Source organism: Pseudophryne corroboree, chromosome 1 (genome assembly GCF_028390025.1).
Source record: "Pseudophryne corroboree isolate aPseCor3 chromosome 1, aPseCor3.hap2, whole genome shotgun sequence".
In the NCBI taxonomy this organism is placed as follows: domain Eukaryota; kingdom Metazoa; phylum Chordata; class Amphibia; order Anura; family Myobatrachidae; genus Pseudophryne; species Pseudophryne corroboree.
In genome coordinates this window covers 655,036,595-655,054,302 of record NC_086444.1, presented here as the reverse complement: position 1 = coordinate 655,054,302, position 17,708 = coordinate 655,036,595, and the positions used below count along the sequence as shown (strand labels likewise).

The following is a 17,708-nucleotide window of genomic DNA, read 5'->3' as shown; positions in this document are numbered from 1 at the left end:
GCCTCAGTTAGATTTTTGTGCCCGAACGAGAAGGGTGCACACTAGGGGCTCTACTGAGCTGCTTAGTGAAAAGTTTAGTTTTAGGTTTTTTATTTTCAGTGAGACCTGCTGGCAACAGGCTCACTGCATCGAGGGACTAAGGGGAGAAGAAGCGAACTCACCTGCGTGCAGAGTGGATTGGGCTTCTTAGGCTACTGGACACCATTAGCTCCAGAGGGATCGAACACAGGCCCAGCCATGGAGTCCGGTCCCAGAGCCGCGCCGCCGGCCCCCTTACAGAGCCAGAAGCAAGAAGAGGTCCGGAAAATCGGCGGCAGAAGACATCCTGTCTTCACCAAGGTAGCGCAAAGCACTGCAGCTGTGCGCCATTGCTCCTCAGCACACTTCACACTTCGGTCACTGAGGGTGCAGGGCGCTAGGGGGGGGCGCCCTGAGCAGCAATAAAAACACCTTGGCTGGCGAAAATACATCACATATAGCCCCCAGGGCTATATGGATGAATTTTAACCCCTGCCAGATTACACTGAAAAACGGGAGAAAAGGCCGCAGAGAAGGGGGCGGAACCTATCTCCTCAGCACACTGGCGCCATTTTCCCTCACAGCTCCGTTGGAGGGAAGCTCCCTGGCTCTCCCCTGCAGTCACTACACTACAGAAAGGGTTAAAAAAGAGAGGGGGGCACTAATTAGGCGCAGTATAAACAATACAGCAGCTATAAGGGGAAAAACACTTATATAAGGTTATCCCTGTATATATATAGCGCTCTGGTGTGTGCTGGCAAACTCTCCCTCTGTCTCCCCAAAGGGCTAGTGGGGTCTTGTCCTCTATCAGAGCATTCCCTGTGTGTGTGCTGTGTGTCGGTACGTTTGTGTCGACATGTATGAGGAGGAAAATGATGTGGAGGCGGAGCAAATTGCCTGTAATAGGGATGTCACCCCCTAGGGGGTCGACACCTGAGTGGATGAACTGTTGGAAGGAATTACATGACAGTGTCAGCTCTTTACAAAAGACAGTGATTGACATGAGACAGCCGGCTACTCAGCTTGTGCCTGTCCAGACGTCTCATAGGCCGTCAAGGGCTCTAAAGCGCCCGTTACCTCAGATGGCAAATACAGACGCCGACACGGATACTGACTCCAGTGTCGACGGTGAAGAGACAAATATGACTTCCAGTAGGGCCACACGTTACATGATTGAGGCAATGAAAAATGTTTTTACACATTTCTGATAATACGAGTACCACCAATAGGGGTATTATGTTCGGTGAGGAAAAACTACCTGTAGTTTTCCTGAATCTGAGAAATTAAATGAGGTGTGTGATGAAGCGTGGGTTTCCCCCGATAAAAAAACTGATAATTTCTAAACAGTTATTGGCATTATATCCTTTCCCGCCAGAGGTTAGGGTGCGTTGGGAAACACCCCCTAGGGTGGATAAAGCGCTCACACGCTTGTCAAAACAGGGGCTCTATCCTCTCCTGAGATGGCCGCCCTTAAGGATCCTGCTGATAGAAAGCAGGAGGGTATCCTAAAATGTATTTACACAACATACTGGTGTTATACTGCGACCAGCAATCGCCTCAGCCTGGATGTGCAGTGCTGGGTTGGCGTGGTCGGATTCCCTGACTGAAAATATTGATACCCTAGATAGGGACAGTATATTATTGCCTATAGAGCATTTAAAAGATGCATTTCTATATATGTGTGATGCACAGCGGGATATTTGCCGACTGGCATCAAGAGTAAGTGCGCTGTCCATTTCTGCCAGAAGAGGGTTATGGACACGACAGTGGTCAGGTGATGCGGATTCCAAATGGCATATGGAAGTATTGCCTTATAAAAGGGGAGGAGTTATTTGGGGTCGGTCTTTCAGACCTGGTGGCCACGGCAACAGCTGGGAAATCCACTTTTTTACCCCAGGTCGCCTCTCAACATAAGAAGACGCCGTATTATCAGGCGCAGTCCTTTCGTTCCCATAAGGGCAAGTGGGCAAAAGGTTCCTCATTTCTGCCCCGTGACAGAGGGAGAGGAAAAAGGCTGCAGAAATCAGCCAGTTCCCAGGAACAGAAGCCCTCTCCCGCCTCTGCCAAGCCCTCAGCATGACGCTGGGGCTTTAAAAGCAGACAGGGAGGCAGTTTTGGAAGCCATTCACAAGCTGTATTCCCAGCAGGTGATAATCAAGGTACCCCTCCTGCAACAGGGAAAGGGGTATTATTCCACACTGTTGTGGTACCGAAGCCGGACGGCTCGGTGAGACCGATTTTAAATCTAAAATCTTTGAACACTTACATACAGAGGTTCAAATTCAAGAGAAGGGGACTACATGGTGTCTCTGGACATCAAGGATGCTTACCTTCATGTCCCAATTTACCCTTCTCACTAAGGGTACCTCAGGTTTGTGGTACAGAACTGTCACTATCAGTTTCAGACGCTGCCGTTGGATGGTCCACGGCACCCCGGGTCTTTACCAAGGTAATGGCCGAAATGATGATACTCCTTCGAAGGAAGGGAGTTTTAGTTATCCCTTACTTGGACGATCTCCTGATAAGGGTAAGATCCAGGGAACAGTTGGAGGTCGGTGTAGCACTATCTCAGGTAGTGTTGCGACAGCACGGTTGGATTCTCAATATTCCAAAATCGCAGCTGGTTCCGACGACTCGTCTTCTGTTCCTAGGGATGATTCTGGACACAGTCCAGAAAAAGGTGTTTCTCCCGGAGGAGAAAGCCAGGGAGTTATCCGAGTTAGTCAGGAACCTCCTAAAACCGAGCCAAGTCTCAGTGCATCAATGCACAAGGGTTCTGGGAAAAATGGTGGCTTCCTACGAAGCAAGCCCATTCGGCAGATTCCACGCAAGAACTTTCCAGTGGGACCTGCTGGACAAATGGTCGGGGTTGCATCTTCAGATGCATCAGCGGATAACCCGGTCACCAAGGACAAGGGTGTCCCTCCTGTGGTGGTTGCAGAGTGCTCATCTTCTAGAGGGCCGCAGATTCGGCATTCAGGACTGGGTCCTGGTGACCACGGATGCCAGCCTGCGAGGCTGGGGAGCAGTCACACAGGGAAGGAATTTCCAGGGCTTATGGTCAAGCCTGGAGACATCACTTCACATAAATATCCTGGTGCTAAGAGCCATTTACAATGCTCTAAGCTTAGCAAGACCTCTGCTTCAAGGTCAGCCGGGTTGATCCAGTCGGACAACATCACGGCAGTCACCCACGTAAACAGACAGGGTGGCACAAGAAGCAGTCAATGGCAGAAGCTGCAAGGATTCTTCGCTGGGCGGAAAATCATGTGATAGCACTGTCAGCAGTATTCATTCCGGGAGTGGACAACTGGGAAGCAGACTTCCTCAGCAGACACGACCTCCACCCGGGAGAATGGGGACTTCACCCAGAAGTCTTCCACATGTTTATAAACCGTTGGGAAAAACCAAAGGTGGACATGATGGCGTCCCGCCTCAACAAAAAACTCGACAGGTATTGCGCCAGGTCAAGGGACCCTCAGGCAATAGCTGTAGACGCTCTGGTAACACCGTGGGTGTACCAGTCAGGGTATGTGTTCCCTCCTCTGCCTCTCATACCCAAGGTACTGAGAATTATAAGATGGAGAGGAGTAAGCACTATATTCGTGGCTCCGGATTGGCCAAGAAGGACTTGGTACCCGGAACTTCAAGAGAGGCTCACGGAGGATCCGTGGCCTCTACCTCTAAGAAGGGACCTGCTCCAGCAAGGACCCTGTCTGTTCCAAGACTTACCGCGGCTGCGTTTGACTGCATGGCGGTTGAACGCCGGATCCTGAAGGAAAAAGGCATTCCGGATGAAGTCATCTCTATCCTGATCAAAGCCAGGAAGGATGTAACCGCAAAACATTATCACCGCTTTTGGCGAAAATATGTTGCGTGGTGCGAGGCCAATAAGGCCCGACGGAGGAATTTCAACTGGGTCGATTCCTACATTTCCTGCAAACAGGAGTGTCTATGGGCCTGAAATTGGGGTCCATTAAGGTTAAAATTTCGGCCCTGTCAATTTTCTTCCAGAAAGAACTAGCTTCAGTCCCTGAAGTGCAGACGTTTGTAAAAGGGGTACTGCATATACAGCCTCCTTTTGTGCCTCCAGTGGCACCTTGGGATCTCAATGTAGTTTTTGGGTTCCAAAAGTCACATTGGTTTGAACCACTTAAAGATGTTGGCCCTGGCCTGGGCCAGGCGCGTGTCAGAATTGGCGGCTTTATTCTGTAAAAGCCCTTATCTGATTTTCCATACGGACAGGGCGGAATTGAGGACTCGTCCTCGGTTTCTCCCTAAGGTGGTTTCAGCGTTTCACCTGAACCAACCTATTGTGGTGCCTGCGGCTACTAGGGACTTGGAGGACTCCAAGTTGCTAGACGTTGTCAGGGCCCTGAAAATATATGTTTCCAGGACGGCTGGAGTCAGAAAATCTGACTCGCTGTTTATCCTGTATGCACCCAACAAGCTGGGTGCTCCTGCTTCTAAGCAGACTATTGCTCGTTGGATTTGTAGTACAATTCAGCTTGCACATTCTGTGGCAGGCCTGTCACAGCCAAAATCTGTAAAAGCCCATTCCACACGGAAAGTGGGCTCATCTTGGGCGGCTGCCCGAGGGGTCTCGGCTTTACAACTTTGCCGAGCAGCTACTTGGTCAGGGGCAAACACGTTTGCTAAATTCTACAAATTTGATACCCTGGCTGAGGAGGACCTGGAGTTCTCTCATTCGGTGCTGCAGAGTCATCCGCACTCTCCCGCCCGTTTGGGAGCTTTGGTATAATCCCCATGGTCCTTACGGAGTTCCCAGCATCCACTAGGACGTCAGAGAAAATAAGAATTTACTTACCGATAATTCTATTTCTCGTAGTCCGTAGTGGATGCTGGGCGCCCATCCCAAGTGCGGATTGTCTGCAATACTTGTACATAGTTATTGTTAACTAAATCGGGTTATTGTTGTAGTGAGCCATCTTTTCTAGAGGCTCCTCTGTTATCATACTGTTAACTGGGTTCAGATCACAAGTTATACGGTGTGATTGGTGTGGCTGGTATGAGTCTTACCCGGGATTCAAAATCCTTCCTTATTGTGTACGCTCGTCCGGGCACAGTATCCTAACTGAGGCTTGGAGGAGGGTCATAGGGGGAGGAGCCAGTGCACACCAGGTAGTCCTAAAGCTTTACTTTTGTGCCCAGTCTCCTGCGGAGCCGCTATTCCCCATGGTCCTTACGGAGTTCCCAGCATCCACTACGGACTACGAGAAATAGAATTATCGGTAAGTAAATTCTTATTTTCTTCTTCGGGGTCCATGGTCTCCAAAGGGTTAACCTTGGGTATGGCTGTTGATACCAGGACTGGCAACGAACAGCAAAGCTTTTGAGCCTCCCAGGATGCACTGGGCTCCTCTCCCCTCATACCCCGCCCCCATGCTTAGGCACTTCATTTTTTTTTTCCGGTGGCAGCTGGAACTGGTCACCACTGAACAGGGGCTGCAAATCTGCAGCCCATACTTTAGATTTTTATAATTGTTCTTTTCATTTTTACTTTTATTGAGCATTCAGCGCCTGGCAGTCCAGAGGACGCCAGCGCTGATGCTCCAACAACTCGAACCAGGCCGTGACACCCCAAGTGGGTCGGTGATTTCGGCGAGACCCCTGCACCCTTCCACTAGCAGAGGCACAGGGGACACCCAGGACTGCACCAGACACATTGGGGACGGGTAAGGCGGGTTCCTGCTTGCGGAACCAGAGAGATGCTTAGTCAATATGCAGTCGGTCCCGGGAGACGGACCGGCGGCGCTGACGTGCTCCCCAACCATTACGCGTCCTGCGGCCACACTAGATCACAAGGGCTTAATGTATACTGGCGCTGGGGATCCTATTGCAGGCCAGGAGTACCGTTGGTAGAAGTCAGCAGAGGGAAGGTCAGTGCTTCCTCAACTTCCCCTCCCCCAGCCCAGGACACCATTCCACTGCAGTCTTCCCGCCCTGGGCTGCTTCTCCCTCATCCTCCTTCACAAGAGCGTTGAGCTGAGTCTCCCTATGTACCTCTCCTCACAGTCAGGTTGTACACAGTGCTGCATCCTACCAGCCTCCTCCACATGGCTTAGTAGTTGATATCAGTGCCCATTGCATTTAAATTTACCTTTCTGCTTTGTATGTGACTTATGCTAGTGCAGCTGCTTGTTTTTTCTCTCTCTTTCACTCTGTACATTATAACTGCATTCGCTATCTTTTTTCCTCTCACTAAGTGACCCTTGAATACTGGTATGGATTGGGCTTACTTTGCCACACATTACAATATATTGTATTTGAGTGAGCCTATTCTCACATACTGTTCCGTTACACGCTGAACATTACCATATTGTGTATGTGCACTCCTTGCAGTTATGTCTAACAAAAACAAAGCTAAGCAGACAGGGGCACCTACTCTGGTAGCTTGTAGTACCTGTAACATGGAGGCTTTACCTCCAGGATTTATCACAGGATTTTCTGTGCACAGCTTGCCATGGTTGGACTCATTCTCTAACTCTATACAGAGTTTGGCTGCTTCCTCTGCTGCATTTCACAACATGGCACAAGGTCAGGGTACACTGACTGCCACTAACCGTACTAGGCCTTCCTCGCAGTCTACACCCCTCTCTGATTCTTAAGAAGCTGAGATTTCGGATGCACAATCCCCCTAAGGGGAAGAGGAGACCCAATACAAATTTAATGTGGCTGCGTTAATTAGGGCAATCAAATGCTCCCTTTAACTCAAAGACGCGGACCCGACCCCTCTGACTAAGGATCCTCTGCTCAATTAGCAGAAGATAGTGGTAGCTAAGTTTTCACACTTGGATTACTTCTTAGAGGCTAGAAATGAGGCATGGAAAATGCTTACTAAGAAATTTATGGTTCCTAAAAGGCTCAGCTTCTTTTACCAGTTACCCACAGCTGATTGTGCAAAGTGGGAAAATCCACCTATGGTGGATGCTCATGTGACACATTTAATTAAAAGTTCCATCCTTAAGGAACTACCGGGTAGACAACTGGATGTGTGCTCAAATCTTTGTATTCCCTTACAGGAGCAACAGCCAGATAGATCGGCTAGGCTACTGCCTGGGTGGCTAAAGTCATGGAGACTTGGGCCGATAACCTTGAACAAAGTTTCACGTCTGAACCTACCAAGCTAACATCAGGGATACGGCCTATTACATTACTGAGCGCAACTCTGGATACTGTTCTGTTACCCTCTAAAGCTTCGGCTGTTTCCATTGCAGCTCGCAGCATTGTGTAGCTCCGCTCATGGTTCGGACGCCAAGAAAGCCCTGCTGTACACAGGCGATTTCCTGTTTGGACTGGAACTGGACAAGATTGTCAGTATCATGGCAACCTCTAAGACTGCTCACCTGCCTTTGGCTTCCTCTGTGGCCTCGAACTTCATCCTTTCATCCACAGGGCAAGGCCAAAAGTCAGTTTCCACGATTGTTTTGCACTGCAAGGCCTCCAAACCCAAAGCCAAGCAGGCTTGGGCTGCTAGACATCCAACTACCAAGCCAGTGGATAAACCCTTTAGCTTGACTTCTTCAGTTCGTCCAAAAATGGCATCACATCACAACAGACGCCTGGGTCCAAGAAGTGGTCTCTCGCGGGTACGTTCTTTCCTTCCTGAAGTGTCCTCCCAAACATTACTTTACTACCACTCTATCGACAGATCCTGGCAAAGCACAGGTGGTGAAGGGTGTTATTCACTCCTTACTACAGTTGGTGGTCATTATCCCTGTTCAACAACCTCAAGAGGGTCATGGGATCTATTCTACACTCTTTTTAGTTCAGAAACCAAATTGGTCATACGATCCCATTCTGAATCTGAAGTTGCTGAACAAGTACTGTATCTCAAGGTACCCAAGATCCACAAGGGGCCTCTCTTGAATCCATTGTTCTGGCTATGCAGCCTGGGGATTATATGGTCTCCCTGGATATTCAGGATGCGTACCTACATGTACCTATAGCACCCTGTCATCAGCAATATCTCCGCTTTGCTCTCCTATGTCAGCATTTCCAATTCAAGGCCCACAGCTGCCAGGGTGTTCACCAAGCTAATGGCGGCCAATCTGCGACGGCAGTTCGAATACTCCCTTACTTGGACGAACTCCTTCTTCGGCACAGTCTCCAGAGGTGGTGAACCGGTACATACAGGTGACAATGTAATTTCTACCGAGCCATGGATGGCAAATCAACTGGGCCAAATCCATTCTCATCCTGTATCAGAGGATGTTCCACCTCGAGCACTTCTGGATTGTGGCATTGCAGTTGCGCATCCACAACCTACTTCAGTCACCGGGTCTTGGTCCATTCAGCAATACAGACCCTAGGCTCCATGGTATCCGTCTTCGTCATCGTGGGAATACGCCCAATTTCATTACAGGCCTTTACAACGCCTGATACTTGTCAAATGGAATGGTCTACCACAGCAAATCAAATCTCAGACTATGACACTACTGCTGGATGTTCAGGAGTCTCTCTCATGGTGGCTACCACATAAAACCTGGACAAGGGGCAATCATTCTGGATTCCACACTGGACACTTCTCACCATGGACACCCGCCTCCAGCAGGTGGGGAGCTATCACAGGGTGTCACTCCTTTCAGGGTTGCTGGTCTCTGATGGAAAGGGATCTCCTGATCAATGTTCTGTAACATCGGGCAGTGTACTGGGCCCTTTACATGGCTCAGGACCTTCTACAGGGTTTTCCGGCACAAATCCAGTCAGACAACGCCATGGCTGTGGCTTTTATAAATCCATAAGGCGGCACTCGCAGCGATGCTGGAAGTAACTTGGATTCTTGCCTGGGCAGAACTCCATCGTCTGGTCATCTCCGCAATATTCATTGTGGGAGTCTTCAACCGGGAAGCAGACTTTCTCAGTCGACAAGATGTTCATCCCCGAAAAGTGATCTCTACACTCACTTTTAAGATTCTGGTGCGCAAATCGGGTCTTGCAGATGTGGATCTCATGGCCTCCAGACACAACAACAAGGTTCCAGTGTTTGGGGACAGGACAAGAGATCCAGAAGCGAGCTTTGTGGACGCACTCACAGTCCCATCGACCTTTCATCTGGCCTATCTCTTCCCTCCAGTGTCGATCCTTCACAGAGTACTACGTAAATTCAAGGAGGACAGTGGTACACTCCCACTGGTGGCTCCAGCATAGCCCAGACGCCATACTTACCTACAATAGTGTCTACATTCCATATCAACTAACCTATTGTGGTACCAGCCTTCCAGGAGCCGGGTCTTTCACAAGAGGAAGCCTCATTGGATGTGGTCCGTGCTCTCAGGATCTACGTGAACAGTACTAGTTCCCTTAGGAGAACGGATTCCTTATTCATTCTCTATAGATTCCACAAGTAGGGCTGGCAGGCCACTAAACAAACATTGGCACATTTCTCTGCATGACCATCGCACAGGCTTACACGCAGGCTGATCTTCCTGTGCCAAGTACAGTGTCTGCTCACTCTACTCGCTCTGTGGGTCCTTCGTTGGCAAGCTGCCGTGGCGCGTCTGCTGAACAACTCTGCAAGGCTGCTACGTGGTCTATTGTCAACACGTTACTTAGGTTCTGTGCCTTTGATATGTTTGCCTCTCAGGATGCAACCTTTGGCCGCAGTGTCCTCCTTTTAGTTTAGGAGCGTACCCTCCTTATTACAATTGCTTTGGGACATCCCAGGGTTAACCCTGTGGAGACCATGGACCCCATAGAAGAAAAGAAAGAGTTATGGTAAAACTTTTGTTAACTCTTTCTTCGAGGTCCATGGGATTCACAGGGCGCCCACCCTGACGCACCTAGCTTCAATGGGTTACTTTTACACTCACCAGTTCCTTCTCCTCTATGTGAGAGTGTGTTTCCTGTGTGTACCATTCTTCCTTATCTCTGCTGCTTTGGGCTAATTAACTAAACTGAAGTGCCTGAGTATGGGGGTGAGGTATGAGGGGCGAGGAGCCCAGTGCATCCTGGGAGACTCACAAGCTTTGCTGTTCGGTGACAATTCTGGTCTCCACTAGCTCTACCCAAGGTAAACCCACTGGATCCCTTAGACCTCAAAGAAAGAGTTAACAAAAGTAAGTTTTACCATAACTCTTTCTTTTATCACTAAACCCAGGTTCGACCCATGTTTCCGGACACAGTTCCAACTTGGGTCAGACCCTGTTGTAGCACATTGGACCCAGGTTATTCCCGGATCTGCTCTGTATGTCACACACACATCCTTCCTTAAGGTGGACCTTTGCATACACAGCCAATAAGCAGCTTTTAAGCATAAGCAAGGTTGGATAACCTGTTTACACTGCATCGTTACCTGGGTCCAACCCTGGTAGCTACCAGGGTCAGATTCCCTGGTCACTCCACCTGGGTATTTCAAGGATCCTTTTACATCAAGCTGCGATCTGCGTAGACCCAGCAATTACTCGGGTCAAAAGCTTGGTGTAAAAGGGGTATAATTGTGTTTGGTAAAAGTTTATTGATGACCTTTGAATACTGTTATTCCCAATATATGTAGATTGATATGCAACACAACAGTAAAAGCTTTCTCCAGAACCAGAAGGATGGAGGATTAGCCAAGTTGTGAAGTGTAGTTTTGCTTGCTAGCAGCTATAGTTCTGCAATGATAAGTTCATCTATCATGCTTCCACCTTCCATTTTCTCTCCTTATTCCAATCATACCATGTCATTGGTAACTGCGAACTTCCAGTATTCATTGGGTACATCTTTGCCATCTGTTTTATATATTTGATTTTCTCTGACGTCCTAGTGGATGCTGGGGACTCCGTAAGGACCATGGGGAATAGTCGGCTCCGCAGGAGACTGGGCACATCTAAAGAAAGATTTAGGTCTATCTGGTGTGCACTGGCTCCTCCCCCTATGACCCTCCTCCAAGCCTCAGTTAGATTTCTGTGCCCGGCTGTGCTGGATGCACACTAGGGGCTCTCCTGAGCTCCTAGGAAGAAAGTGTTTGTTAGGTTTTTTATTTTCAGTGAGACCTGCTGGCAACAGGCTCACTGCATCGAGGGACTAAGGGGAGAAGAAGCGAACCTACCTAAGTGGTGGTAGCTTGGGCTTCTTAGGCTACTGGACACCATTAGCTCCAGAGGGATCGAACACAGGACCCGACCTCGTCGTCCGTTCCCGGAGCCGCGCCGCCGTCCCCCTTACAGAGCCAGAAGCAAGAAGGTGGTCCGGAAAATCGGCGGCTGAAGACTTCTGTCTTCTCCAAGGTAGCGCACAGCACTGCAGCTGTGCGCCATTGCTCCTCATGCACACCACACACTTCGGTCACTGATGGGTGCAGGGCGCTGGGGGGGGGGGTGCCCTGAGCAGCAATACTGACACCTTGGCTGGCAAACTGGCACCATATATAGCCCCAGAGGCTATATAGGTGCTTTTTAACCCCTGCCAGAATCCATAAAAATGCGGGAGAAAGTCCGCGAAAAAGGGGCGGAGCTATCTCCTTTCAGCACACTGGAGCCATTTTTCCCTCACAGCTCCGTTGGAGGGAAGCTCCCTGGCTCTCCTCTGCAGTCAATACTACAGAAAGGGTTAAAAAGAGAGGGGGGGCACAATTTAGGCGCAGTATACAATATATAAAGGCAGCTATAAGGGAAAACACTCTTATATGTGATATCCCTGTGATATATAGCGCCCTGGTGTGTGCTGGCATACTCTCCCTCTGTCTCCCCAAAGGGCTTTGTGGGGTCCTGTCCTCTGTCAGAGCATTCCCTGTGTGTGTGCTGTGTGTCGGTACGGCTGTGTCGACATGTATGAGGAGGATAATGATATGAAGGCGGAGCGAATGCCTGTAAATGTGATGTCACCCCCTGCGGGATCGACACCGGTGTGGTTGGACTTATGGAAGGATTACGTGAAAGTGTCAACTCCTTACACAAAAGGTCGACGACACAGAACAGCCGGCTACTCAGCTTGTGCCTGTTCCAGTGTCTCAAATGTCATGGGGGGCTCTAAAAACGCCCGCTACCTCAGATGGCAGAAACAGATGTCGACACGGATACCGACTCCAGTGTCGACGACGATGAGACTAGTGTACCCTCCAAATAGGTCCACCCGTTACATGATTGAGGCAATGAAAAATGTATTACACATTTATGATAATACCCCAGGTACCACATAAAAGGGTATTATGTTTGGTGAGAGAAAACTACCAGTAGTTTTTCCTGCATCTGAGAAAATAAAATGAGGTGTGTGAGGAAGCGTGGTCTTCCCCCGGTAAGAAATTGATAATTTCTAAACGGTAATTGGCAGCGTACCCTTTCCCGCCAGAGGATAGGTCACGTTGGGAAACACCCCATAGGGTAGATACAGCGCTTACACGCTTATCAGAAAAGGTGGCACTACCGTCTCCGGATACGGCCGCCCTGAAGGAACCTGCTGATAAAAAGCAGGGGGTTACCCTGAAAGATATAGTCACACACTCGGGCATTATATTGCGACCAGCCATTGCTTCGGCATGGATGTGCAGTGCTCCCGCTGCGTGGTCAGATTCCCTGTCGGAAAATTACTATGGATAGGGACAATATTTTGCTGACAATAGAGCATATAAAAGACGTGGTCTTATACATGCGTGATGCACAGAGGGATATTTGCCGGCTGGCATCAAAAATAAGCGCTAGGTCCATTGCCGCCAGACGGGGGTTATGGACTCGGCAATGGTCAGGCGATGCTGACTCGAATCGGCACATGGAAGTTTTGCCCTATAAGGAGGTAAAACTGTTTGGGGATGGTCTTTCAGACCTCGTTTCCACAGCTACTGCTGGGAAATCGACTTTTTGCCACAGGCTACCCCACAACAAAAGAAAGCACCGTATCATCAAGTACAGTCCTTTCGGCCCCAGAAAAGCAAGAGGCTCATCCTTTCTGCCGAGAGGCAAAGGTAGAGGAAAAAGCTGCAGCACACAGCTAGTTCCCAAGAGCAGAAGTCCTCCCTGCGTCCGGTAAGTCCACAGCATGACGCTGGGGCTGCTCAGGCGGACCCGGGTACGGTGGGGGCCCGTCTCAGAAATTTCAGCGCCCAGTGTGCTCTCTCACATGGATCCCTGGGTCCTTCAAGTAGTATCTCAGGGGTACAGGCTGGAGTTCGAGACGTTCTTCCCCCCGCCGTTTCCTAAAATCTGCCTTACCGGCACCTCCCTCTGCCAGGGAGGCGGTGTTAGTGGCTATTCAACACTATAATCACAACAAGTGATTGTCAAGGTGCCCCTCCTTCAGCAAGGAAGGGGTTACTATTCCACAATGGTTGTGGTACCGAAACAGAACGGTTCGGTGAGACCCATCTTAAAATTAAAATACTTGAACTTTTATATCAGAAGATTCAAGTTCAAGATGGAATCGCTCAGGGCGGTTATTACGAGCCTGGACGAGGGGGATTACAGGGTCTCCCTGGACATCAAGGATGCGTACCTGCATGTCCCCATTTACCCTCCTCACCAGGAGTACCTCAGATGTGTGGTACAGGACTGTCACTATCAGTTCCAGACGCTGCCGTTGGAGTTGTCCACGGCACCGAAGGTCTTTACCAAGGTAATGGCCGAAATGATGATACTCCTTCGCAAGAAGGAAGTTTTTATTATCCCGTACTTGGACGATCTCCTGATAAAGGCGAGGTCCAAAGAACAGTTGGTAGTGGGGGTAGCACTCTCTCGGGAAGTGCTACAACAGCACGACTGGATTATTAATATTCCAAAGTCACAGCTGGTCCCGACGACACGTCTTCTGTTCCTGGTAATTATTCTGGACACAGACCAGAAAAGAGTGTTTCTTCCAGTGGAAGCACACGAGTCCTGAAAAAAAAAAAAAAAAAAAAAATGGTAGCTTCGTACGAAGCATAATTCCATTCGGAAGGTTCCACGTAAGGACGTTCCAGTGGGACCTGTGGGACTAATGGTCCGGGTCCCATCTACAGATACAACAGCGGATAACCCTGTCGGCAAGAAACAGGTTGTCACTGCTGTGGTGGCTGCAGAGGGCTCATCTACTAGAGGGCCGCAGATTCGGAATACAGGACTGGGTCCTGGTGACCACGGAGGCCAGCCTTCGGGGCTGGGGTGCAGTCACACAGGGAAGAAATTTCCAAGAAGATTTAGCTTCACATAAATATTCTGGAGCTAAGGGCCATTTACAATGCCCTATGCCAAGCAAGGCCCCTGCTTCAGAACCAGCCGGTACTGATCCAATCAGACAATATCACGGCGGTCGCCCATGTAAACAGACAGGGCGGCACAAGAAGCAGGATGGCGATGGCAGAAGCCACAAGGATTCTCCGATGGGCGACCTACACCCGGGAGAATGGGGACTTCTTCCAGAAGTTTTCCAAATGCGGGTAAACCGTTGGGAATGACCTCGGGTGGACATGATGGCGTCCCGCCTCAACAAAAAGTTGAAAAGACATTGCGCCAGGTCAAGGGACCCTCAGGCGATCGCTGTGGACGCTCTAGTGACACCGTGGGTGTACCAGTCGGTTTATGTGTTTCCTCCTCTACCTCTCATACCCAAGGTACTGAGAATAATAAGAATGCGAGGAGTGAAAACCATACTCGTGGTTCCGGATTGGCCAAGAAGAGCTTGGTACCCGGAACTTCAAGAGATGCTGGCAGAGGACCCTTGGCCTCTGCCGCTCAGACAAGACCTGCTGCAGCAGGGACCCCGTCTGTTCCAAGACTTACCGCGGCTGCGTTTGCGGCATGGCGGTTGAACACCGGATCCTAAAGGAAAAGGGTATTCCGGAGGAAGTCATCCCTACCCTGATCAAACCCAGGAAGGATGTCACCGCAAGACATTATTACCGCATTTGGCGGAAATATGTTGCTTGGGGTGAGGCCATGAAGGCCCCGAAGGAGGAATTTCAACTGGGTCGATTCCTACACTTCCTGCAAGCAGGGGTGACGTTGGGCCTCAAATTGGGGTCCATCAAGGTCCAGATTTCGGCTCTGTCGATTTTCTTCCAGAAAGAATTGGCTTCACTGCCTGAAGTTCAGACTTTTGTCAAAGGAGTTCTGCATATTCAGCCTCCTTTTGTGCCCCCAGTGGCACCTTGGGATCTCAATGTGGTTTTGGCATTCCTGAAATCACATTGGTTCGAACCACTTAAGACTGTGGAATTGAAATATCTCACGTGGAAAGTGGTCGTACTGTTGGCCCTGGCTTCGGCCAGGCGGGTTTCAGAATTGGCGGCTTTGTCTTGAAAAAGCCCTTATCTGATTTTCCAGATCGATAGGGCAGAATTGAGGACTCGTCCTCAGTTTCTCCCGAAGGTGGTCTCAGCTTTTCACTTGAACCAACCTATTGTGGTGCCTGCGGCTACTAGGGACTTGGAGGATTCCAAGTTGCTGGACGTAGTCAGGGCCCTGAAAATTTATGTTTCCAGGACGGCTGGAGTCATAAAAACTGACTCGCTGTTTATCCTGTATGCACCCAACAAGCTGGGTGCTCCTGCTTCTAAGCAGTCTATTGCGCGCTGGATTTGTAGCACTATTCAGCTGGCGCATTCTGCGGTAGGAGTACCGCAGCCTAAATCAATAAAAGCCCATTCCACAAGGAAGGTGGGCTCATCTTGGGCGGCTGCCCGAGGGGTCTCGGCTTTACAACTTTGCCGAGCAGCTACTTGGTCAGGGGCAAACACGTTTGCTAAATTCTACAAATTGGATTCCCTGGCTGAGGAGGACCTGGAGTTCTCTCATTCGGTGCTGCAGAGTCATCCGCACTCTCCCGCCCGTTTGGGAGCTTTGGTATAATCCCCATGGTCCTTACGGAGTCCCCAGCATCCACTAGGACGTCAGAGAAAATAAGATTTTACTCACCGGTAAATCTATTTCTCGTAGTCCGTAGTGGATGCTGGGCGCCCATCCCAAGTGCGGATTGTCTGCAATACTTGTACATAGTTATTGTTACAAAAATCGGGTTTTGTTGTGAGCCATCTCTTCAGAGGCTCCAGTTGTTATCATACTGTTAACCGGGGTTCCTATCACGTGTTATATGGTGTGATTGGTGTGGCTGGTACGAGTCTTACCCGGGATTCAAAAATCCTTCCTTATTGTGTCAGCTCTTCCGGGCACAGTTCCTAACTGAGGCTTGGAGGAGGGTCATAGGGGGAGGAGCCAGTGCACACCAGATAGATCTAAATCTTTCTTTAGATGTGCCCAGTCTCCTGCGGAGCCGTCTATTCCCCATGGTCCTTACGGAGTCCCCAGCATCCACTACGGACTACGAGAAATAGATTTACCGGTGAGTAAAATCTTATTTTTATATGTATTACCCTCACTTATACAGCACTCTGATATGTTGGTGCTTTATGACTGTTCATGTGATAATAATATGCATGTGATTTCATTTATAACTAGCATTTCTGATCTGGTTTATATTTTACACCATCCAAAAGAGAGAATTTCACCTAAGCAGATCTGCCTATAATCCTAATCAAGTCTGTTAAATTCATATGGATGTTTGGTATGGTGGTATCCTATGTTTACTGCATGTGATTCTAAGTGGTGAACCCATGGCTAATTAGCAACAGAGTCTAATTGGATTGCCATCTACGGTAAAGAATTACGAGTATTTCCTGCAACTTCCCATATGGACCATGGTTTCCTGGTTGAGAGCTGCTGCTTTAAAATATGTCATCCATGGTGTGAGATTGAAAATACAACATGTAATTGCTAATATTATAAATTAAGAGAAAATTGTTTATTATAATGACTTGACTATCAAGATGAGTTGATTAGTTTATGTAGGTCAATGAATTCTTGTATATTGGTGTTTTTCAGTAATTTTCGGATTCTGTTTGCTGCTGCTACTACTACTACTCTTTATGAGAGAGTATCCAACTCTCTCACAGTGCCTGCTGGGGCTGCATTTTACCTGCGTCTCTTGTCTTTTATCCTGTTCCAGCTGCTGGGCTGTACATCAAGAGCAGTGAGGCACTGAACATAATAGCGAACGCAATACATGCCAACCATGACAGTGGGGTGGCTGTATTTCAAAGCACCCAACTTGCACGCATTGGAAATAACAGCATCTCCTGCAACAGACTAAGTGGCGTTCATGTGGAGACAGCCTGCAGAGTGGAGCTACGAGGTAACGGCATCTATGATAACAAAAGCCATGGCATTGCCTCCAAAGGAGATGGAACCATCATAGAGAATGATATTATAGGAAACCGCGGCTGTGGGCTCCAACTCGTACAGACTGCCGACATGAAGGTAGTGTTGCTGTTTGCATCTATGTTGCATTTTAGATGTGTGAATACAGGGGAAAGCAGTGTAGGGCAGTATAATAGTCAGTTATTGTAGTACAAATAATACAGTAAAGCGAAAAGTCTTGTGTCCTGCAAGTCTCACAGGGAATAGTAATTTTTGTAACAGGGTTTTCAAAGGACATTACTTTGCTGGGGCTGGCTGTTCAGTCTTTAGCTGCAGAGTAGTGTTTTACTACATTGAGATGTCATTTTAACATAACATTAACTTCCCTACGTCTACTACTAAGGTCATTTATAAAAATTATACAATGCTTTTGGTGTTACACGGCCTGTCCGCGATGACCCTAACTTTTTTCCTTCTTTTGTCCTGTCCCGCATGCATTTTCCATTCCACTTTTTTTTCATGTATTGTTATTTTCAGATGTCTTTTACATACATTGGTGTCCCTATTTTATTGTGTTTTGTCCTTTCT

At 48.8% G+C, this 17,708-nt stretch overlaps 1 protein-coding gene across 1 annotated transcript in view; it reads left to right on the top strand.

Moving 5' to 3' along the window:
- Window positions 1–17,708, top strand: part of FBXO10 (F-box protein 10) — a 287,024-nt gene that overhangs the window by 253,664 nt on the left and 15,652 nt on the right. The window contains exon 10 of the mRNA XM_063914662.1: window positions 16,930–17,240. Within this exon, the coding sequence (XP_063770732.1) occupies window positions 16,930–17,240 (311 nt within the window). The remainder of the gene's footprint in view (window positions 1–16,929; window positions 17,241–17,708) is intronic.